Source organism: Oncorhynchus kisutch, linkage group LG5 (assembly GCF_002021735.2).
Source record: "Oncorhynchus kisutch isolate 150728-3 linkage group LG5, Okis_V2, whole genome shotgun sequence".
Taxonomy (NCBI): domain Eukaryota; kingdom Metazoa; phylum Chordata; class Actinopteri; order Salmoniformes; family Salmonidae; genus Oncorhynchus; species Oncorhynchus kisutch.
This window is the reverse complement of record NC_034178.2, coordinates 67,894,344-67,920,302: the sequence shown is the minus strand read 5'-3', so window position 1 is coordinate 67,920,302 and position 25,959 is coordinate 67,894,344. Positions and strand designations below refer to the sequence as shown.

The 25,959-nt window shown below is 44.3% G+C and overlaps 1 protein-coding gene across 1 annotated transcript; it reads left to right on the top strand.

The window, feature by feature from the left end:
* Positions 1-2,507: 2,507 nt before the first annotated feature.
* On the top strand, positions 2,508-25,959 carry LOC116374122 (MARCO-like protein). Its single transcript, XM_031823920.1, has 2 exons — positions 2,508-2,517; positions 25,355-25,959. The coding sequence occupies exons 1-2, from the start codon at positions 2,508-2,510 to the stop codon at positions 25,957-25,959; spliced, it is 615 nt and encodes a 204-aa protein (XP_031679780.1).

Here is a 25,959-nt window from a genome sequence, read left to right as displayed (position 1 = left end):
ACAACTATTCTTATTTTGTCAATATCACCCTCCCCTCCCTCCCCTCCCCTCCCTCCCCTTCCACCCCACCCTCCCCTTCCTCCCCACCCATACACACACAGACAAAGAAGCCTTGTTGCGCTAACATGTGAGTTTCAATATGATCCAATCCCTATCTGATCAAGGTTAGTCATGTCTACACAATTTCATTAAAATGTGTTTCTTAACCATTCACTGTGTATGCATTGTGACAAAGGGAGCATGCTAGTAGTATGGGGAGTAAAATTGTTATAAATGGTGATGTTCTGAAATCTGTGGGGTGTTCCTGTCCACTGGGATGTGGGGTGTCTTGGTTTGAGGCTACATTTGGCCCACCAACTCTCCAGCCAGTAGACTGTGTCCTTCCACTGAGTACTGTACATAGAGTTCCTACCTAGAACGTTTAATCTAGACCATTGGGACACAGTACAAACACACACACAGCAGAATGTGATCATCCACCTTCCCCCCAGCCTAACAACAGACCCCATGGTGAACACAGGGGACTGTTGATATAGGACAGTAAGGTTCCGGTGGGCTGGAAATACACTCAAATTACCATTCATTTACATGTTGTTGTTCTCCTTTACTGTAAACACATCATTTAATAAATGTTAGTCATCTTTATTCATAGAAAATGGAAGTACGAATTATTAGTCTACATTTGGTCAAATCCTCTAAAAAAACGTCTTAATTTTGTTTCATATACCCTTTGAAGGTTAAATAAAGTATAGATCATTTCTGAAAGGTTACAACGTTAAAGCACAGATCATTTCTGAAAGGTTACAGAGTTAGATCCAGTATCTTCTGTTAGCGATGCATAGTACCAAATCAATGACCAATCAAATCAATCAATTAGTGTTATTTATAAATCCCTTCAGTAGTTGTGCTTTTACAGGTACAGAGACAGCTACGTGGCCAGGACCCCAAAGAGCAGGGCCAAGATTCAACCAAAAGATATCTTGTTACAAAACGATGAGGTTTTGAAGACCAATATATCCTCAACTACAACAACATTCCCAGTCACGGTTACAGATACCTTTAACTTTCTATGACTGTGATGTTTTTATTTTATTTTTATCAACCTTAGATGATTCCACTGACTGTAAGTCGCTCTGGACAAGAGCGTCTGCTAAAGGACCAACATATAAATGTTAAAAATGAACATTTGCAAAGCACACTGGTGGTTATTATTCTAATGAGCTCTTACCCCAAACAAGACCGCATTTTGGTAATTTAGCAGACACTATTGTCCATAACGACTTACAATCAGGGGTGCCCTGCAATCAATCAACAAATTAATTTAATCAATTAATCAGCTGATTGACTGCTGTAGCCAGACAGTGGATGTTGTTGTGGTGACCTGCATATTGAAGACACAACCACACAGGTATCGAGAAAACCAAATGGGAGGTCTTTGTTACATTGACAAAGATCTCCCAGAAGACATTGGTGGATAGCATCAACCACAGGTTTCAGAAGGACCTTGCAGCTTCCATGAAGAACAAAGTGTTGTTTTTTTAGATGCATTCAGTACCACCTAAAGCAAGTAAACAAATGAAACACAACACTTTGTGGTGCAGCAGGAAACAGCACATTTCCAAGATCTCAGGTGTCCTTTCACTCCTTTGAATACCAGCCATGTTAAAACCACCGGAAAGCAAATGCCACCCTTTCTTTGGCTTTGATGCATATTTTGCAGATGATGCATATTTCATTCCGGCTCTGTGCCAAGTCACTTAGGTCAACAGGCTGTTGGCCAAGACTAACTTTATGAAAGCACATCAACATTCAGCTGCCTGTAAACAAAATCTGCTATTCCCTATGTAGTACGCTAACTTTGACCAGAGCCCTATGGGGTGTGCCACCTCAAAGGTAGTGCACACTATTGAGGATAGGGTGTCATTTGGGACACAAAACAGAGTCCCTGGTAACAGACAGAGTCCCTGGTAACAGGCAGAGTCTCTGAGAGTACCTGGTAACAGGCAGAGTCCCTGGTAACAGGCAGAGTCTCTGAGAGTCCCTGGTAAAAGGCAGAGTCCCTGGTAACAGGCAGAGTCTCTGAGAGTACCTGGTAACAGACAGAGTCCCTGGTAACAGGCAGAGTCCCTGGTAACAGGCAGAGTCTCTGAGAGTACCTGGTAACAGACAGAGTCCCTGGTAACAGGCAGGTAACAGACCTGGTAACAGACAGAGTCCCTGGTAAAAGGCAGAGTCCCTGGTAACAGGCAGAGTCTCTGAGAGTACCTGGTTACAGACAGAGTCCCTGGTAACATACATAGTCCCTGTGATGTGCATCAGTTAAAGTCAGTGGGGAATTAATAGTACTCAAAGATCTCACTGTGCTACTACGCTGATTTCACTGTGTGTCAACCAGATTGAACCAGTTAGCATGATCGAGTCCAGACACATGGGCAATGCAATATTCGACCAGACTTTGATATCCAAAAGAAAACATTTGACAAATGATGTTTTTTGGAGTGAAGAACATGTATCAAGGTAAGGTAAACATATGGCCCTGCAAGAAGAATTTCACCAGTGGAAAACTAAAGTTAACAAATCAAATCCAAGCCCTTACCTCACTACTGTCTGCTATAGTAAGAGTTGGACTTTCCTTACTACTGTGTGCTATAGTAGGAGTTGGACTTATCTCCATACTGTCTGCTATAGTAAGATTTGGACTTACCTCACTACTGTCTGCTATAGTAAGAGTTGGACTTATCTCACTACTGTCTGCTATAGTAAGAGTTGGACTTATCTCTATACTGTCTGCTATAGTAAGAGTTGGACTTACCTCACTACTGTCTGCTATAGTAAGAGTTGGACTTATCTCACTACTGTCTGCTATAGTAAGAGTTGGACTTATCTCTATACTGTCTGCTATAGTAAGAGTTGGACTTACCTCACTACTGTCTGCTATAGTAAGAGTTTGACTTATCTCCATACTGTCTGCTATAGTAAGAGTTGGACTTACCTCTCTACTATCTGCTATAGTAGGAGTTGGACTTATCTCCATACTGTCTACTATAGTAAGAGTTGGACTTATCTCACTACTGTCTGCTATAGTAAGAGTTGAACTTACCTCACTACTGTCTGCTATAGTAGGAGTTGGACTTACCTCTCTACTATCTGCTATAGTAGGAGTTGGACTTATCTCCATACTGTCTACTATAGTAAGAGTTGGACTTATCTCACTACTGTCTGCTATAGTAAGAGTTGGACTTAGCTCCATACTGTCTGCTATCTAACCTCCAAACAAGCTTCAATGCCATACAACACTCCTTCCGTGGCCTCCAACTGCTCTTAAACGCTAGTAAAACCAAATGCATGCTTTTCAACCGGTCGCTGCCTGCACCCGCATGCCCGACTAGCATCACCACCCTGGATGGTTCCGACCTAGAATATGTGGACGTCTATAAGTACCTAGGTGTCTGGCTAGACTGCAAACTCTCCTTCCAGACTCATATCAAACATCTCCAATCGAAAATCAAATCAAGAGTCGGCTTTCTATTCCGCAACAAAGCCTCCTTCACTCACGCCGCCAAGCTTACCCTAGTAAAACTGACTATCCTACCGATCCTCGACTTCGGCGATGTCATCTACAAAATGGCTTCCAACACTCTACTCAGCAAACTGGATGCAGTCTATCACAGTGCCATCCGTTTCGTCACTAAAGCACCTTATACCACCCACCACTGCGACTTGTATGCTCTAGTCGGCTGGCCCTCGCTACATATTCGTCGCCAGACCCACTGGCTCCAGGTCATCTACAAGTCCATGCTAGGTAAAGCTCCGCCTTATCTCAGCTCACTGGTCACGATGGCAACACCCATCCGTAGCACGCGCTCCAGCAGGTGTATCTCACTGATCATCCCTAAAGCCAACACCTCATTTGGCCGCCTTTCGTTCCAGTACTCTGCTGCCTGTGACTGGAACGAATTGCAAAAATCGCTGAAGTTGGAGACTTTTATCTCCCTCACCAACTTCCAACATCAGCTATCTGAGCAGCTAACCGATCGCTGCAGCTGTACATAGTCTATTGGTAAATAGCCCACCCTTTTTCACCTACCTCATCCCCATACTGTTTTTATTTATTTACTTTTCTGCTCTTTTGCACACCAATATCTCTACCTGTACATGACCATCTGATCATTCATCACTCCTGTGTTAATCTGCAAAATTTTAATTATTTGCCTACCTCCTCATGCCTTTTGCACACATTGTATATAGACTCCCCCTTTGGTTTCTACTGTGTTATTGACTTGTTAATTGTTTACTCCATGTGTAACTCTTTGTTGTCTGCTCACACTGCTATGCTTTATCTTGGCCAGGTCGCAGTTGCAAATGAGAACTTGTTCTCAACTAGCCTACCTGGTTAAATAAAGGTGTTCTCAACTAGCCTACCTGGTTAAATAAAGGTGAAATAAAAATGTAAAAAAATAAAAATATAGTAAGAGTTGGACTTACCTCACTACTGTCTGCTATAGTAAGAGTTGGACTTACCTCACTACTGTCTGCTATAGTAAGAGTTGGACTTACCTCACTACTGTCTGCTATAGTAAGAGTTGGACTTATCTCCATACTGTCTGCTATAGTAAGAGTTGGACTTACCTCACTACTGTGTGCTATAGTAAGAGTTGGACTTATCTCACTACTGTCTGCTATAGTAAGAGTTGGACTTACCTCACTACTGTCTGCTATAGTAAGAGTTGGACTTATCTCCATACTGTCTGCTATAGTAAGAGTTGGACTTACCTCACTACTGTGTGCTATAGTAAGAGTTGGACTTATCTCACTACTGTCTGCTATAGTAAGAGTTGGACTTATCTCACTACTGTCTGCTATAATAAGAGTTGGACTTACCTCACTACTGTCTGCTATAGTAAGAGTTGGACTTATCTCCATACTGTCTACTATAGTAAGAGTTGGACTTACCTCCCCTACTGTCTGTTGCACCCTCTACAACCACTGTGAGTATTAGTATCTGACCATGCTGGTCATCTATGAACATTTGAACATCTTGACCATGTTCTGTTATAATCTCCACCCGGCACCTCCAGAAGAGGACTGGCCACCCCTCATAGCCTGGTTCCTCTCTAGGTTTCTTCCTAGGTTCCGGCCTTTCTAGGCCGGAACCTAGACACTGTGCTTCTACACCTACATTGCTTGCTGTTTTGGGTTTTAGCCTGGGTTTCTTTACAGCACTCTGTGACATCAGCTGATTGAAGAAGGGCTTTATAAATACATTTTATTGATTGAGTGATACTCCATCCACCTGACAGGTGTGGCATATAAAGAAGCTGCATACTCACCAGACATGTCACCCATTGAGCATGTTTGGGATGCTCTGGATTGACAGGATGTTTGGGATGCTCTGGATTGACAGGATGTTTGGGATGCTCTGGATTGACAGGTTGTTTGGGATGCTCTGGATTGACAGGATGTTTGGGATGCTCTGGATTGACAGGATGTTTGGGATGCTCTGGATTGACAGGATGTTTGGGATGCTCTGGATTGACAGGATGTTTGGGATGCTCACATCCCTGACTTTTTTCACCAACAGATGTGTATCTGTATTCCCAGTCATGTGAAATCCAAAGATTAGGGCCTAATGAACTTATTTCCATTGACTGATTTCCTTCTATGAATTGTAACTCAGTAAAATCTTTGAAATTGTTGCATGTTGCGATTATATTTTTGCTGAATATATCTACCTAACTATTTAGCAGTCTTATGGCTTGGGGGTAGAAGCTGCTCAGGGTCCTTTGGGTTCCAGACTGCATCGGTACTGGTTGCCGTGCGGTAGCAGAAGAACATTTGATGACTTGAGTGGCTGGAGTCTTTCACAATTTTTTAGGGCCTTACTCTGACACCCCCTGTTATAGAGGTTCTGAATTACAAGAAGCTTGGCCCCAGTGATGTACTGTGCCGTACGCACTACCCTCTATAGCGCCTTGCGGTCAGATGCCAAACAGTTGCCATACCAAGCGATGATCAAATCAAATCATCCAAGCGATGATGCAGCCAGTGAAGATGCTCTCAATGATGCAGCTGTAGAACGTTTTGAGAATCTGAGGGCCCGTGCCAAATCTTTCCAGCCTCCTGAGGGGGGGAAGAGGCATCATGTAATTTTGTCATAAAGCTGTATTGTGCAGGGTCCAACTTTCAAGGGGAATAGGTTGTATTATCCTCCCATCTTGTCATAAACCCATATAGTGGTCCTACGAGCCGGATAGGATCAATTGTCTTGGACCATTACCAGTATGAACAGTGACATTCCACCAGAGGCCATTGTGTTTACCTATTCGCATACTAGCGATGGCAGCCACCAGACCAGGGGAAATGTCACAAGTCAGACCTGCAGGCGTAAACACTCTTATGGGTACCTGTATCATGTCTCTAAAAATACATCTCTTACTGATACCGACATTTACTTACTTGAAAAGGGCATCAATTAAGTTAAAATTTTTCCTAAACTGAGACAATAAATCATTAGTTAATAACTACCCATGTCCTCTTTCTGGACCACACAGCGGTGGGGGGGCAGAATGTTTCCGATAAGGTGGTAATATTAGAGGAGAGGTTTCAGAGCAGACAGACATGATATGTGTCTCTCTCAGGGCGGTCAGCCTGCCTCTGCTTGGTGCCTGGTGGTTCTGACGTCTTAGGGGTTATCCTGGACCGGACTGTGTGCGCTGCAGACCTGGGTTCAAATACTATTCGAAATCTGTTAAATACTTTGCGTGTTTGCTTTAGCCTGCCTGGAGAGCCAAGTGGGCAACGTTTGCAATTGTAGGACTTTTCTAGAGGTTCCATTCTGTCAGACAAGCTCAATCCAGCACAGATAGAATTTTTCAAATGATTTCCAATAGTATTTGAACCCAAGTCTGGCATGTCTGCTCGGTCTGTTCCACTCTCACTCTCAGGGGAGTGACGTAAGTAGACCAGGGACCAGGGGGCATTCCACAGTCAGCGACAACTATTAAAATAAGCGTTCTCCTGCTCTGATTGCCTCTCAAATTAGAGCGCATGCTGATGCTAAAAATGCTAATGCTGTGGCTATTAGTATGTTCCGTAAACAAGTTAGCATTCATTGTATTCTATGTTATATTCTGTTCCATTCTATTCTGTTCTATTCTGTTAGTTTCTGTTCTATTCTATGTTGTTCTAGAGTAGAGAGAGAGTAGAGTATTACTTTTAATAATCCCAACTTGGGAAACTGTATAATTACAGCATGCATCATCAATGACTTGCAATGACAGGACACTTAACAATGACAAACACAATATAAAAAACAACACACATTAAGACACATAAAGGCACATGTATGTACCACAGTATCCCTAAAATAATAGTCTGATTCAAGTGCTGTTTTCTATCCTACTCTGGGGAAAAAACAGGCAGCACCATTTTCCAATAGGACGACCTCAAAACAGTTAATCAATTACACTCATTAAATGCCTGTGGGTAGAAATGACGGTCTAAACCTCTCTGTGGAACGTCTGGGCAGGAATAACCTGCTACTGAAGCTGCTCCTGTGTTGCATCAGTGTGCTGTTGAGTGGGTGTGTGTCATCAGAACCCTGTGGAGTGGGTGTGTGTCATCAGAGCCCTGTGGTGTGAGTGTGTGTCATCAGAGCCCTGTGGAGTGGGTGTGTGTCATCAGAACCCTGTGGAGTGGGTGTGTGTCATCAGAACCCTGTGGAGTGGGTGTGTGACATCAGAGCCCTGTGGAGTGGGTGTGTGTCATCAGAGCCCTGTGGAGTATGTGTGTGTCATCAGAGCCCTGTGGAGTATGTGTCATCAGAGCCCTGTGGAGTATGTGTGTGTCATCAGAGCCCTGTGGAGTATGTGTCATCAGAGCCCTGTGGAGTGGGTGTGTGTCATCAGAACCCTGTGGAGTGGGTGTGTGTCATCAGAGCCCTGTGGAGTAGGTGTGTGTCATCAGAGCCCTGTGGAGTAGGTGTGTGTCATCAGAGCCATGTGGTGTGTGTCATCAGAGTGCTCTGGTGTGGGTGTGTGTCATCAGAGCCCTGTCGAGTGGGTGTGTGTCATCAGAGCCCTGTGGTGTGGGTGTGTGTCATCAGGGCCCTGTGGTGTAGGTGTCATCAGAGCCCTGTGGTGTGGGTGTGAGTCATCAGAGCCCTGTGGTGTGGGTGTGTGTCATCAGGGCCCTGTGGTGTAGGTGTCATCAGAGCCCTGTGGTGTGGGTGTGTGTCATCAGAGTGCTCTGGTGTGGGTGTGTGTCATCAGGGCCCTGTGGTGTAGGTGTCATCAGAGCCCTGTGGTGTGGGTGTGTGTCATCAGAGTGCTCTGGTGTGGGTGTGTGTCATCAGAGTGCTCTGGTGTGGATGTGTGTCATTATCCATGTTCATGTGTTATTACTTGCAGCCTTCTTATGATCATGTCCTGCAGTGATTCCAGGCTGCAGCCAATTGCAGCAATGTCCTTCTTAATGATTTGTTCAATCTTTTGTAAAAGAGTCCTCTTTCGTTAAACTCCCTTTCCAGCACACAATGGAATAGGTCATTGCACTCGGCTACACTGCTATAGAACATACAAAGCATTTTGTCACATACTTTAAATGATCTAAGCTTCCTTATAAAGCACAGGCTAGATAGGTCATTTTTATTGACACGGTGAGCATTCTCCTTCCAGTCTAATTTGTTGTCCACTTTTACACCCAAGTACATCTAAGAACCAACAGCGTCAATCTCTTCAGCCTTAACAGAAATTGGATTAATAACATCTTTCTTTTTCCTAAAATCTACCACCAGCTCCTTGGTCTTAAGTACATTTAGGTCCAAGTAATTGGCTTCGCACCATTTCACAAAGGACTCAGTTCTATCTCTCTGTGATAAGCAGCTTACTATAGCAGAGTCAGCAGAGCATTTCTGTAAGTGGCTCAGTTCATTCTAATGAATTGTGTTCTCTTTTATTCTATTCAATTCTGTTCTACTGTGTTCTGTTCTATTACGTGCTGCTCTATTCTGTTCTATTCTGTTCTGTTCTATTATGTTCTATTCTATTCTATTCTATTATGTGGGGTGGCAGGTAGCCTAGTGGTTAGAGCATTGGACGAGTAACCGAAAGGTTGCAAGATCGAATCCCTGAGCTGACAAGGTAAACATCTGTCATTCTGCCCCTGAACAAGGCAGTTTAACCCACTGTTCCTAGGCCGTCATTGAAAATAAGAATTTGTTCTTAACTGACCTGCCTAGTCAAATAAAGGTAAATAATAATGTTCAGGGTGACTACATGTCCCAGATTGTGCCGGAAAGTCCTGTGTTTTGACCCATTGAACCGCAACGAAACAATCATGTCCCGCTTTTTATCAAATAATTCAATCATCACTGAGAAAAAACGATTGATTTTACTTTATTTTAAAGTAAAATCAGCTATTTTGTTATCAGTCTTATTGATTGCGGATAGAAGCTGTTCAAGAGCCTGTTGGTGCCAGACATTTTGCACCGCTACTGCTTGCCATGCAGAAGCAGAGATGGTTTGGGTGGTTGGAGTCTTTAAGGATTTTCCGGGCCTTCCTACCACACTGCCTGATATAGAGGTCCTGGATGGCAGGGAGCTCGGCCCCAGTGATGTACTGGGCTGTCTGCACCACACTCTGTAGGGCCATGTGATCGAGGCGGTGCTGTTGCCGTAGCAGTCATGCAGCCAGTCAAAATGCTCTCAATGGTGCAGCTGTAGAACTTGTTTTGAGGATTTGAGGGCGCATGCTAAACCTTTTCAACCTCCTTATGGGGAAGAGGCCTTCTTCACGACTGTGCGCATGTGTTTAGATCGCTTGGATACAGAGGAACTAGAAGCCCTTAACCTGCTCTAATTCAGCCCTGTCTATTTGGATGGGAGCGTGCCCTGTATGAGTCAGCCTGTATTAGTGAGCCTGTACGAGTCAGCCTGTATTAGTGAGCCTGTACGAGTCAGCCTGTATGAGTCAGCCTGTATGAGTCAGCCTGTACTAGTGAGCCTGTATTAGTGAGCCTGTACGAGTCAGCCTGTATGAGTCAGCCTCTATGAGTCACCCTGTATGAGTCAGCCTGTATGAGTCAGTGTAGAGTCTTGTGATGGACTGTCCTCTGTACATCGGTTGTGTTTGTGTGTGTTTGAGTTTATATATACACTGCTCCAAAAAATAAAGGGAACACTAAAATAACACATCCTGGATCTGTATGAATGAAATATTCTTATTAAATACTTTTTTCTTTACATTTTTCTTTACAAATTATCAATGGAAATCAAATTTATCAACCCATGGAGGTCTGTATTTGGAGTCACACTCAAAATTAAAGTGGAAAACCACACTACACAGCTGATCCAACTTTGATGTAATGTCCTTAAAACAAGTCAAAATGAGGTTCAGTAGTGTGTGTGGCCTCCACGTGCCTGTATGATCTCCCTACAACGCCTGGGCATGCTCCTGATGAGGTGGTGGATGGTCTCCTGAGGGATCTCCTCCCAGACCTGGACTAAAGCATCTGCCAACTCCTGGACAGTCTGTGGTGCAACATGGCGTTGGTGGATGGAGCGAGACATGATGTCCCAGATGTGCTCAATTGGATTCAGGTCTGGGGAACGGACGGTCCATAGCATCAATGCCTTCCTCTTGCAGGAACTGCTGACACACTCCAGCCACATGATGTTTAGCATTGTCTTGCATTAGGAGGAACCCAGGGCCAACCGCACCAGCGTATGGTCTCACAAGGTGTCTGAGGATCTCATCTCGGTACCTAATGGCAGTCTGGCCACCTCTGGCGAGCACATGGAGGGCTGTTCGGCCCCCCAAAGAAATGCCACCCCACACCATGACTGACCCACCGCCAAACCGGTCAAGCTGGAGGATGTTGCAGGCAACAGAATGTTCTCCACGGCGTCTCCAGACTGTCACGTCTGTCACATGTGCTCAGTGTGAACCTGCTTTCATCTGTGAAGAGCACAGGGCGCCAGTGGCGAATTTGCCAATCTTGGTGTTCTCTGGCAAATGCCAAACGTCCTGCACGGTGTTGGGCTGTAAGCACAACCCCCACCTGTGGACGTCGGGCCCTCATAGAGTTTGTTTCTGACCGTTTGAGCAGACACATGCACATTTGTGGCCTGCTGGAGGTCATTTTACAAGGCTCTGGCAGTGCTCCTACTGCTACTCCTTGCACAAAGGCGGAGGTAGCGGTCCTGCTGCTGGGTTGTTGCCCTCCTACGGCCTCCTCCATGTCTCCTGATGTACTGGCCTGTCTCCTGGTAGCGCCTCCATGCTCTGGACACTACGCTGACAGACACAGCAAACCTTCTTGCCACAACTCGCATTGATGTGCCATCCTGGATGAGCTGCACTACCTGAGCCACTTGTGTGGGTTGTAGACTACATCTCATGCTACCACTAGAGTGAAAGCATCTCCTGGGTGGTCTGGTTGTGATGGGTCATGATCCTGTAACAAGGACAAACAGGACTGGAACGGCAGTCTGAATGTACAACAGTCAGGCTCAATGGACCATGTGATGGATATGATACTCTGGACCAGCAAGTTGGCTTGGTTGAAAGGTAGCTCCAATCCAGGGTCTTTCCTGTCTGCTTTCTGTAGAAGCCAGCACAACCCCTTCTCTCTCGTTGTCTTGTTCTCGTTCTCTCTCTCTACCCTCTCTCTCTCTCTCTCTCTACCCTCTATCTCTCTCTCCATCTCTAACTCTCTCCCTCACCTCTAACTCTCTCTCTCGCTCTCTCTCTCTCTCTCTCTCTCTCTCTCTCTCTCTCCCCTGCCTGTATTTACGTTAGTGACTCGGGTAGAAGCAGTCATACTGCTGAGCTGCCACTCTGGAGGGGCAGCATGACGGAGAGATAATGATCTAGTAGGGACTTGGAGACGAAGCAGAACATGTACACACATCCATTAGAGTCTCCTGCGTTTGTATGAATGTCAATTTTGAAAGAAAATAGTAACCTAGCTATGATTGTCTGACCTCCTGAATTCATACAATATACAGAAAGTATACACACCCTTTGACTTATTCCACAATTTGTTGTGTTTCAGCCTGAATAAAACTTTTATTAAATTTCGATTTTGTGTCACTCGGCTCACACAATACCCCATAATGTCAAGGTGAAATTATGTTTTTAGAAATGCCAACAAATTGTTTTAAAAATGAAAAGCTGAAATGTCTTGAGTCAATACGAATTCAATCCCTTTGTCATGGCAAGTCTAAAAGTTCAGGAGTAAAAATGTGCTTAACAGGTGACAATAATAAGTTGCATGGACTCACTCTGGGTGCAATAATACTGTTTAACATGATTTGTGACTGACTACCTCATCTTTGTACTTCACACATATACAATTATCTGTAAGGTCCCTCAATCCAGCATGGATACAGTTAGTTTCCTAACGCCTCGCAAAGAAGGGAGCCTATTGGTGGATGGGTAAAAATACAAAAAAGCAGACAATGAATATCACTTTGAGCATGGTGAAGTTTTTAATTACACTTTAGATGGTGTATCAATACACTCAGTCACTACGAAATACAGGCATCCTTCATAACTCAGTTGCCAGAGAGGAAGGAAACTGCTCAGGTATTTCACCTCGAGTCCAATTGTGATTTTAAAACAGTTACAGAGTTGAATGGCTCTGATAGGATAAAACTGAGGATGGATCAACAACAACACTAACCTAAATGACAGAGTGAAAAGGAAGTGCTGTACAGAATACAAATATCCCAAAACATGCATCTCATTTGCATTAAGGCACTAATGTAATTTAACAACAAATGTGGCAAAGAAATTACCTTTATATCCTAAATACAATGTTACATTTGGGGCAAATCCAACACAACACATCACTGAGTACCACTCTTCATATGTTCAAGCATGGTGGTGGCTGCATCATGTTATGAGTATGCTTGTCATCGACAAGAAATAGAGAATTTAGGATAAAAAGAAGCGAAATAGAGCTGAGCGAAGGCAAAGCCCTAGAGGAAAACCTGGTTCAGTCTGCTTTCCACCAGAATCTGGGAGACATTTACCTTTCAGCAGGACAATAACCTAAAACACAAGGCCAAATAATATACACTGGAGTTGCTTACCAAGATGACATCCTGAGTGGCCTAGTTGCAGTTTTGACTTAAATCATCTTGAAAACCTATGGAAAGATGGGGAAAATAGCTGTCAAGCAACGATCAACAAACAACTTGACAGAGCTTAAAGCATTTTAAAAAATAATATTGTGTAAATGTTGCACATTCCAGGTGTGCAAAGCTTTTAGAGACTTACCCAGAATGACACACAGCTGTAATCGCTGCCAAAGGTGATTCTAAAAATCGAATGAGTGTGTGATGGGTGTGATTACTTACGTAAATAGAGAGGGATGGAGGGGTATATAGAGGGATGGAGGGGTATAGAGAGGGATGGAGTGGTATAGAGAGGGATGGAGGGATGGAGGGGTATAGAGAGAGATGGAGGGGTATAGAGAGGGGTGGAGGGGCATAGAGAGGGATGGAGGGGTATAGAGAGGGATGGAGGGGTATAGAGAGGGGTATAGAGAGAGGTGGAGGGGTATAGAGAGGGATGGAGGGGTATAGAGAGGGATGGAGGGGTATAGAGAGGGATGGAGGGGTATAGAGAGGGATGGAGGGGTATAGAGAGAGATGGAGGGGTATAGAGAGGGGTGGAGGGGCATAGAGAGGGATGGAGGGGTATAGAGAGGGATGGAGGGGTATAGAGAGAGATGGAGGGGTATAGAGAGGGATGGAGGGGTATAGAGAGGGGTGGAGGGGTATAGAGAGGTATGGAGGGGTATAGAGAGGGATGGAGGGGTATAGAGAGAGATGGAGGGGTATAGAGAGGGATGGAAGGGTATAGATAAGGATGGAGGGGTATAGAGAGAGATGGAGGGGTTTAGAGAGGGATGGAGGGGTATAGAGAGGGATGGAGGGGTATAGAGAGGGGTGGAGGGGTATAGAGAGGGGTATAGAGAGAGGTGGAGGGTTATAGAGAGGGATGGAGGGGTATAGAGAGGGATGGAGGGGTATAGAGAGGGATGGAGGGGTATAGAGAGGGATGGAGGGGTATAGAGAGGGATGAATCAAATCAAATCAAATCAAATCAAATTTATTTATATAGCCCTTCGTACATCAGCTGATATCTCAAAGTGCTGTACAGAAACCCAGCCTAAAACCCCAAACAGCAAGCAATGCAGGTGGAGAAGCACAGTGGCTAGGAAAAACTCCCTAGAAAGGCCAATACCTAGGAAGAAACCTAGAGAGGAACCAGGCTATGTGGGGTGGCCAGTCCTCTTCTGGCTGTGCCGGGTGGAGATTATAACAGAACATGGTCAAGATGTTCAATGTTCATAAATGACCAGCATGGTCGAATAATAATAAGGCAGAACAGTTGAAACTAGAGCAGCAGCACAGTCAGGTGGAAGTTGAAACTGGAGCAGCAGCATGGCCAGGTAGACTGGGGACAGCAAGGAGTCATCATGTCAGGTAGTCCTGGGGCATGGTCCTAGGGCTCAGGTCAGTTGAAACTGGAACAGCAGCATGGCCAGGTGGACTGGGGACAGCAAGGAGTCATCATGTCAGGTAGTCCTGGGGCATGGTCCTAGGGCTCAGGTCCTCCGAGAGAGAGAAAGAAAGAGAGAAGGAGAGAATTAGAGAACGCACACTTAGATTCACACAGGACACCGAATAGGACAGGAGAAGTACTCCAGATATAACAAACTGACCCCAGCCCCCCGACACATAAACTACTGCAGCATAAATACTGGAGGCTGAGACAGGAGGGGTCAGGAGACACTGTGGCCCCATCCGAGGACACCCCCGGACAGGGCCAAACAGGAAGGATATAACCCCACCCACTTTGCCAAAGCACAGCCCCCACACCACTAGAGGGATATCTTCAACCACCAACTTACCATCCTGAGACAAGGCTGAGTATAGCCCACAAAGATCTCCGCCACGGCACAACCCAAGGGGGGGGGGGGCGCCAACCCAGACAGGATGACCACAACAGTGAATCAACCCACTCAGGTGACGCACCCCCTCCAGGGACAGCATGAGAGAGCCCCAGCAAGCCAGTGACTCAGCCCCTGTAATAGGGTTAGAGGCAGAGAATCCCATGAAGGGGTATGGAGAGAGATGTAGAGGTATAGAGAGAGATGGAGGGGTATAGAGATGGATGGAGGGGTATAGAGAGGGATGGAGGGGTATAGAGAGGGATGAGGGGTGTAGAGAGAGATGGAGGGGTATAGAGAGGGGTATAGGGAGGGATAGAGGGGAATAGAGAGGGATGGAGGGGTATAGAGAGAGATGGAGGGGTATAGAGAGGGGTATAGAGAGGGATGGAGGGGAATAGAGAGGGATGGAGGGGTATAGAGAGGGATGGAGGGGTATAGAGAGGGATGGAGGGGTATGGAGAGAGATGTAGAGGTGTAGAGAGGGGTATAGAGAGAGATGGAGGGGTATAGAGAGGGATGGAGGGGTATAGAGAGGGATGAGGGGTGTAGAGAGAGATGGAGGGGTATAGAGAGAGATGGAGGGGTATAGAGAGGGATAGAGGGGAATAGAGAGGGATGGAGGGGTATAGAGAGAGATGGAGGGGTATAGAGAGGGGTATAGAGAGGGATGGAGGGGAATAGAGAGGGATGGAGGGGTATAGAGAGGGATGGAGGGGTATAGAGATGGGTATAGAGAGGGATGGAGGGGTATAGAGAGGGATGGAGGGGTATGGAGAGAGATGTAGAGGTATAGAGAGGGGTATAGAGAGAGATGGAGGGGTATAGAGAGGGATGGAGGGGAATAGAGAGGGATGAGGGGTGTAGAGAGAGATGGAGGGGTATAGAGAGAGATGGAGGGTGATAGAGAGGGATAGAGGGGAATAGAGAGGGATGGAGGGGTATAGAGAGAGATGGAGGGGTATAGAGAGGGGTATAGAGAGGGATGGAGGGGAATAGAGAGGGATGGAGGGGTATAGAGAGGGATGGAGGGGTATAGAGAGGGGTATAGAGAGAGATGGAGGGGTATAGAGAGGGGTATAGAGAGAGATGGAGGGGTATAGAGACAGATGGAGGGGTATAGAGAGATATGGATGGGTATAGAGAGGGGTATAGAGAGAGATGGAGGGGTACACCTGTGCTTCTACACCTGCATTGCTTGCTGTTTGGGGTTTTAGGCTGGGTTTCTGTACAGCACTTTGAGATATCAGCTGATGTACGAAGGGCTATATAAATAAATTTGATTTGATTTGATTTGGTATAGAGAGAGATGGAGGGGTATAGAGAGAGAGAGATGGATGGGTATGGAGAGAGACGGAGGGGTATGGAGAGAGATGGAGGGGTATACAGAGGGATGGAAGGATTGGAGATGGACAGATGTGAATAGAGAGAGATGGATGGATTGATGGAGAGAGAAAGGGATTGATGGATGGATAGAGAGAGGGATAGAGAGTTATAGGGGGATGGATGGAGGGGTAGAGAGAGGGATAGAGAGTTATAGGGGGATGGATGGAGGGGTAGAGAGAGGGATAGAGAGTTATAGGGGGATGGATGGAGTGGTAGAGAGAGGGATAGAGAGTTATATGGGGATGGATGGAGGGGTAGAGAGAGGGATAGAGAGTTATAGGGGGATGGATGGAGGGGTAGAGAGAGGGATAGAGAGTTATAGGGGGATGGATGGAGTGGTAGAGAGAGGGATAGAGAGTTATAGGGGGATGGATGGAGGGGTAGAGAGAGGGATAGAGAGTTATAGGGGGATGGATGGAGGGGTAGAGAGAGGGATAGAGAGTTATAGGGGGATGGATGGAGGGGTAGAGAGAGGGATAGAGAGTTATAGGGGGATGGATGGAGGGGTAGAGAGAGGGATAGAGAGTTATAGGGGGATGGATGGAGGGGTAGAGAGAGGGATAGAGAGTTATATGGAGATGGATGGAGGGGTAGAGAGAGGGATAGAGAGTTATAGGGGGATGGATGGAGGGGTAGAGAGAGGGATAGAGAGTTATAGGGGGATGGATGGAGGGGTAGAGAGAGGGATAGAGAGTTATAGGGGGATGGATGGAGGGGTAGAGAGAGGGATAGAGAGTTATAGGGGGATGGATGGAGGGGTAGAGAGAGGGATAGAGAGTTATATGGGGATGGATGGAGGGGTAGAGAGAGGGATAGAGCGTTATAGGGGGATGGATGGGTAAAAGCGCTGACTTGATGACGATGGCACGGTCCGTCCTCTGCCTCTCTGTGCCAGATTTCCTCTTTACACCTCTCCTTTTCTGGGCGCCTGCTTCTTCTGCTTCTTATGGCAAGCTGCACTTACGATCTGGCCACAGTGTTTGGGCAACAGCTAATAGGGAACATGATTAAGAGAACCACATAGAAGAAACAGTAATATAATGTTTTCCATTCAAATCTGTTATACATTGCTTTCAGCGTTTACAGAAAAATAAATGAGTGATTTTACTTCTTCCTGCTATGCTGCAACCTCTCAGGAGTCTAAACTAAACACTCTCACAAAGTTTTCCAGCATAGAGAGAAACAACCTTCTCTCGTTACACCACCTCCTCTTCACTTTCCTACTGGCACACTCCTACATTAAAGCTACAATCTGGGATTTGCTTTATTAAAGGGTAAATATGTAGAATGTAAATTACCATTGAAAAGATTCCCAGATGCCAGATTGTACCTTTAAATCTAGCGCAGTGACTACGAGGGCGTTGTAATATAATTGGAAATACTGTCAATTGGCTGCATGAATCTTATAGTTAATTAGCTCTGTGACCTGTACCCTTCCCCCAGATTCCTGGTCATCGAGGTTACATATCTCGAACACACACGCACGCAAACACATGCATGCAAACATGCACGCACACACACACACACGCAGACATACACACACACTCAGACACACACACACACACCTGGTCATTGAGATTGCACCTCCTCTCAACCGCCTCCATCTAGACATCAACAAGAAACACGAAGAGATGTCTCTCAGATTTACCATATTCATAAACAATTCTTTTTTTCTGTTTTTTTTCTCCACAATTTATTGAGATGTTTCACACCAATGGAATAATTGCTTTCACCATTCAGTATTTGACGTGATGTGACCTGAAAATTACATGGCTATCTATATATTTAGCATAACCAGTTAAAATATGTTATTACAGTCGGATACCCAGATAGTGTCTCGTAGCCCAGTACTGCCCTAATCTGGACACAGCTGGTGGACTCTGGCTGCAGCGGGAGCAGACCAGACCAGACCAGAGTAGACCAGAGTAGACCAGAGTAGACCAGACCAGACCAGAGTAGACCAGACTAGACCAGACCAGACCAGACCAGACTAGACTAGACTAGACCAGAGCAGACCAGACCAGAGCAGACTAGACCAGACCAGAGCAGACCAGACCAGACCAGACCAGAGTAGACCAAACTAGACCAGACCAGACCAGACTAGACTAGACCAGAGCAGACCAGAGCAGAGCAGACCAGACCAGAGCAGACCAGAGCAGACCAGAGCAGAGCAGACCAGAGCAGAGCAGACCAGAGCAGACCAGAGCAGACCAGACCAGACCAGACCAGAGGGAAAGACATGATGTAGCACTGCATAGAAACCTCCTCACTGCTCTGAGAGGAGAAACTGGAGACAAACACAACTATATCACAGTATTTAGCAGTGGAATATTTAGGAGTCATAGTTCAGTCTTTAGCAGTGGAATATTTAGGAGTCATAGATCAGTCTTTAGGCGTGGAATATTTAGGAGTCATAGTTCAGTCTTTAGGAGTGAATATATATATATATATATATATATATATATATATATATATATATATATATATAAATAAATATATATATACAGTGCCTTGCGAAAGTATTCGGCCCCCTTGAACTTTGCGACCTTTTGCCACATTTCAGGCTTCAAACATAAAGATATAAAACTGTATTTTTTTGTGAAGAATCAACAACAAGTGGGACACAATCATGGAGTGGAACAACATTTATTGGATATTTCAAACTTTTTTAACAAATCAAAAACTGAAAAATTGGGCGTGCAAAATTATATATATATATATATATATATATATACAGGTGTAGACCTTACAGATATATATATATATATATACAGGTGTAGACCTTACAGTGAAATGCTGAATACAACAGGTGTAGACCTTACAGATATATATATATATATATATATATATATATATATATATATACAGGTGTAGACCTTACAGTGAAATGCTGAATACAACAGGTGTAGTAGACCTTACAGTGAAATGCTGAATACAACAGGTGTAGTAGACCTTACAGTGAAATGCTGACTTACGAGCCTCTAACCAACAATACAGATTTAAAAATACTGACCAGAATCAGAAATAAAAGTAACAAGCAATTAAAGAGCAGTATTAAAATAACAATAGCAAGACTATATACAGGGGGGTACTGGTACAGAGTCAATGTACGGGGGCACTGGTTAGTTGAGGTAATATGTAACCAGTACCCCCCTGTATATAGTTAAAGAGCAGCAGTAAAATAACAATAGCGAGACTATATACAGTCTATTGTTATTTTACTGCCGCACTTTAACTTCTTGTTACTTTAATTTCTGGTTCTTATCAGTATTTTTTTAAAGGTAGAGTTATTAAAACCTCTTATGGCTTGAATCGCGCTAACGGGATCGATTTGACAACAGCCAGTGAAAGTGCAAGGCGCCAAATTCAAAACGACAGAAATCTCATAATTAACATTGATAAAAGATACAACTATTATGCATGGAATTATAGATACACTTCTCCTTAATGCAACCGCTGTGTCAGATTTCGAAAAAGCTTTACCAAAAAAGCACAACATGCAATAATCTGAGTACAGCGCTCAGACAACAAATCAAGCCATACAGATATCCGCGATGTTGTGGAGTCAACAGAAGTCAGAAATAACATTATAAATATTCACTTACCTTTGAGGATCTTCATCAGAATGCACTCCCAGGAATCCCAGTTCCACAATAAATGTTTGATTTGTTCGATAAAGTCCATCATTTATGTCCAAATACCTCCTTTTTGTTTACGCGTATAGCCCAGTAATCCAAATTCATGATGCGCAGGCCAGACGAAAAGTCAAAATACTCCGTTACAGTTCGTAGAAACATGTCAAACGAAGTATTGAATCAATCTTTATGATGTTTTTAACATAAATCTTCAATATTGTTCCAACTGGAGAATTCCTTTGTCTTCAGAAATGCAATGGAACACAAGCTAACTCACGTGAATGCACGTGACCAGCTCTTGCCACTCTGGCAGACCACTGACTTATTCAGCTCCCATTCCCCCCTTCTTCACAGTAGAAGCATCAAAAAAGGTTCTAAAGACTGTTGACATATAGTGGAAGCCTTAGGAAGTACAATTTGACCCCATAGACACTGTAATTTTGATAGTCAATGAGTTGAAAAACTAAAAACCTCAGATGTCCAACTTCCTGATTGGATATCTTCTCAGGTTTTTGCCTGCCATATAAGTTCTGTTATACTCACAGACATCATTCAAACAGTTTTAGAAACTTCAGAGTGTTTTCTATACAAATATACTAATACTATGCATATGTTAGCAACTGAGTAGCAGACAGTTTACTCTGGGCAAATTATTCATCCAAGCTACTCAATACTGCCACCAGCCATAACACGTTAAAGTGACATTGCATAAATGATAACAACAGAGAGAAGCAGCGGTGTGCAAATGCAATGCAAATAGTCTGGGTAGCCATTTGATTAGATGTTCAGGACTCTTATGGCTTGGGGGTAGATGCTGTTTCGAAGCCTCTTGGACCTAGATTTGGCAACCCGGTACAGCTTGCCGTGCGGTAGCAGAGAGAACAGTTTATGACTAGGGGAGCTGGAGACTTTGACAATTTTTAGGGTCTTCCTCAGACACCACCTTGTATAGAGGTCCTGGAAAGCAGGAAGCTTAGCCCCAGTGATGTACTGGGCCGTTCGCAGTACACTCTGTAGTGCTTTGCGGTCGGAGGCCGAGCAGTTGCCATACCAGGCAGTGATGCAACCAGTCAGGATGCTCGCGATGGTGCTGCTGTAGAGCCTTTTGTGGATCTGAGGACCCATGACAGATCTTTTCAGTCTCCCGAGGGAGAATAAGTTATATATTACCCTCTTCACGACTGTCTTGGTGTGTTTGGACCATGTTAGTTTGTTGGTGATGTGGACACCAAGGAACTTGGAGCTCTCATCCTGCTCCACTGCAGCCCCGTCGATAAGAATCGGGGCGTGCTCGGTCCTCTTTTTCCTGTTGAGGATCAGCGTGGCACATGTGTTGTTACCTACCCTTACCACCTGGGGGCGGCCCGTCAGCAAGTCCAGGTTCCAGTTGCAGAGAGAGGTGTTTAGTCCCAGGGTCCTCAGCTTATTGATGAGCTTTGAGGGCACGATGGTGTTGAACGCTGAGCTGTAGTCAATGAGTAAAATTCTCACATACTGTAGGTGTTCCATTTGTCCAGGTGGGAAAGGGCAGTGTGGAGTGCAATAGAGATTGTATCATCTGTGGATCTGTTGGTATGCAAATTGAAGTGAATCTCGGGTTTCTGGATAATGGTGTTGATGTGAGCCACGACTAGCCTTTCAAAGCACTTCATGGCTACAGACTTGAGTGCTGCAGGTCGGTAATCATTTAGGCAGGTTACCTTCGTGTTCTTGGGCACAGGGACTATGATGATCTGCTAAGAACATGTTGGTATTACAGACTCGGACAGGGAGAGGATGAAAATGTCAGTGAAGACAGTTGGTCAGCCCTTTCTCGCAGTACACTTCCTGGTAATCCGTCTGGCCATGCAGCTTTGTTGACCTGTTTAAAGGTCTTACTCACATCGGCTGCAGAGAGCGGGATAACACAGTCTTCTGGAGCAACTGGTGCTCTCATGCATATTTCAGTGTTATTTTCCTCGAAGTAAGAATATAAGTAGTTTAGCTCATCTGGTAGGCTCATGTCACTGGGCAGCTCTCAGCTGTGCTTTCCTTTGTTGTCTGTAATGGACGAGTGTCAGAGCCGGTGTAGAACGTTTCGATCTTAGTCCTGTATTGATGTTTTGCCTATTTGATGGTTTGTTGGAGGGCATAGCGGTATTTCTTATAAGTGTCCGGGTTAGAGTCCCAGTCCTTGAAAGCGGCAACTCTGCCCTTTACCTCAGTGCGGCTGTGCCTTTAATTCATGGCTTCTAGTTGGGGTATGCATGTACGGTCACTGTGGGGATGACGTCGTCGATGCAATGATACAATAATTGTCACAAACTAGTGACTACTGTATGAACAGTACAGTAGAACTATACATAAACCCATAAACTAGTGACTACTGTATCAACAGTACAGTAGAACTATACATAAACCCATAAACTAGTGACTACTGTATCAACAGTACAGTAGAACTATACATAAACCCATAAACTAGTGACTACTGTATCAACAGTACAGTGGAACTATACATAAACCCATAAACTAGTGACTACTGTATCAACAGAAGGACTATAGGTAAACACATAAACTAATGACTACCATGTCAACAGTTCAGTAGAACTATACATAAACCCATAAACCCAAATACATTAACACAAACTAGTGACTACTGTATTAACAGCAGGACTATAGGTAAACACATAAACTAATGACTACCATGTCAACAGTTCAGTAGAACTATACATAAACCCATAAACTAGTGACTACTGTATCAACAGTAGGACTATACATGGCTAGGGTCAGTCTGTTATATCTGGAGTATTTCTCTTGTCTTATCCGCAGTCCTGTGTGAATTTAAGTATGCTCTCTCTAATTCTCTCTCTCTCTCTCTCTCTCTCTCTCTCTCTCTCTCGCTCTCTCTCTCTCTCTTTCTTTCTTTCTTTCTTTCTTTCTTTCATTCATTTTCTCTCTCTCGGAGGACCTGAGCCCTCGGACCATACCTCAGGACTACCTGGCCTGATGACTCCTTGCTGTCCCCCGTCCACCTGGCCGTGCCAGCGGCTATGGAATCCTGACCTGGTCACTGGACGTGCTACCTGTCCCAGACCTGCTGTTTTCAACTCTCTAGAGACAGCAGGAGAGGTAGAAATACTTTGAATGATCAGCTATGAAAAGCCAACTGACATTTACTCCTGAGGTGCTGATCTGTTCCACCCTCAACAACCACTGTGATTATAATTATGTTCTTTTATGTTCTGTTGTAGAATCTCTGTTATAATCTCCACCGGGCACAGACAGAAGAGGACTGGCCACCCCTCATAGCCTGGTTCCTCTCTAGGTTTCTTCCTATGTTCTGGCCTTTCTAGGGAGTTTTTCCTAGCCACTGTGCTTCTACACCTGCATTGCTTGCTGTTTGGGGTTTTAGGCTGGGTTTCTGTACAGCACTTTGATATATCAGCTGATGTAAGAATGGCTTTATAAATACATTTTATTTTATTTTATTTGACTACTGCATCAACAGTATAACTATACGTAAACTAGTGACTGACTACCATATCAACAGTAAGACTATACATAAACACAAACTAATGGCTACTGTATCAACAGTACAGTAGAACTTTACTTAAACACACAATCTAATGGCTACTGTATCAACAGTACAGTAGAACTATACTTAAACACACAATCTAATGGCTACTGTATCAACAGTACAGTAGAACTTTACTTAAACACACAATCTAATGGCTACTGTATCAACAGTACAGTAGAACTTTACTTAAACACACAATCTAATGGCTACTGTATCAACAGTACAGTAGAACTATACTTAAACACACAATCTAATGGCTACTGTATCAACAGTACAGTAGAACTTTACTTAAACACACAATCTAATGGCTACTGTATCAACAGTACAGTAGAACTTTACTTAAACACACAATCTAATGGCTACTGTATCAACAGTACAGTAGAACTATACTTAAACACACAATCTAATGACTACTGTATCAACAGTACAGTATAACTTTACTTAAACACACAATCTAATGGCTACTGTATCAACAGTACAGTAGAACTATACTTAAACACACAATCTAATGGCTACTGTATCAACAGTACAGTAGAACTTTACTTAAACACACAATCTAATGGCTACTGTATCAACAGTACAGTAGAACTATACTTAAACACACAATCTAATGGCTACTGTATCAACAGTACAGTAGTACTACACTTAAACACAATCTAACACAATCTAATGACTACTGTATCAACAGCAGGACTATTTATCCAGACCACTGTAGTATAAGCATTTGCCACATTGTTTAGTTTTGTGACTTGACAGCTGAAGTAGTAATATGGTACTGTATATATTTGGTTGATATGTGCAAAGTGTCATGGCAGGACGGTCTGTTTTAGGTGGTAGGAAGGTCTGCTTTGTGTCAGCTACATCAAATGTATGAGTCTATGCAGTCCCATGGGGTCTTGATCTTGGTGATATTGTCAGAATGTCTGACGAGCCACAGAACCTCGTCATGGGAAAAATGACAGAGCCATGAAGACAAACAACGCCTTAGAGAGAGACAGAGAAAGAGAGAGGGAGAGAGAGAGAGCGAGAGAGAGAGAGAGAGAGAGAGAGAGAGAGAGAGAGAGAGAGAGACACACACAGACAAGTTAATATTCAGCAACAGTTCCATAGTGGTGTACTGAACAAAACTGGCCTGTGTTACTTTCAGAGCTCTCTGTCTGCATCTTTTATAGTACAGGATAGGAGCTCTCTGTCTGCATCTATTATAGTACAGGATAGGAGCTCTCTGTCTGCATCTATTATAGTACAGGATAGGAGCTCTCTGTCTGCATCTATTATAGTACAGGATAGGAGCTCTCTGTCTGCATCTATTATAGTACAGGATAGGAGCTCTCTGTCTGCATCTATTATAGTACAGGATAGGAGCTGTCTGTCTGCATCTATTATAGTACAGGATAGGAACTCTCTGTCTGCATCTATTATAGTACAGGATAGGAGCTCTCTGTCTGCATCTATTATAGTACAGGATAGGAGCTCTCTGTCTGCATCTATTATAGCACAGGATAGGAGCTCTCTGTCTGCATCTATTATAGTACAGGATAGGAGCTCTCTGTCTGCATCTATTATAGTACAGGATAGGAACTCTCTGTCTGCATCCATTATAGTACAGGATAGGAACTCTCTGTCTGCATCTATTATAGCTCCCTGCATTCTTTGATGTCTGCAACATGCTTACTGTACCTGACACGAAGAAACAGAATATGTTGTCAATAGTAAGATGTATTTGACAATAGCTTACCCTCACAATACAACACATTACCAGACAGGGCCTTGTGTCCCTAAAAATATATTGTTGCATTAAAACCTTCGTAGGAACATGGTTAAAACTGTTTACCAAAACCTTTGTCATCACTAATGGGAAACCGGGTTTTGTCATCACTAATGGGAAACCGGGTTTTGTCATCACTAATGGGAAACCAGGTTTTATCATCACTAATGGGAAACCGGGTTTTGTCATCACTAATGGGAAACCGAGTTTTGTCATCACTAATGGGAAACCGGGCTTTGTCATCACTAATGGGAAACCGGGTTTTGTCATCACTAATGGGAAACTGAGTTTTGTCATCACTAATGGGAAAGCGGGTTTTGTCATCACTAATGGGAAACCGGGCTTTTCCCTCACTAATGGGAAACCGGGCTTTTCCCTCACTAATGGGAAACCGGGCTTTTCCCTCACTAATGGGAAACCGGGCTTTTCCCTCACTAATGGGAAACCAGGCTTTTCCTTCACTAATGGGAAACCGGGCTTTGTCGTCACTAATGGGAAACCGGGCTTTGCCGTCACTAATGGGAAACCGGGCTTTGCCGTCACTAATGGGAAACCGGGCTTTGCCGTCACTAATGGGAAACCGGGCTTTGCCGTCACTAATGGGAAACTGGGCTTTGCCGTCCCTAATGGGAAACTGGGCCCAGAATAA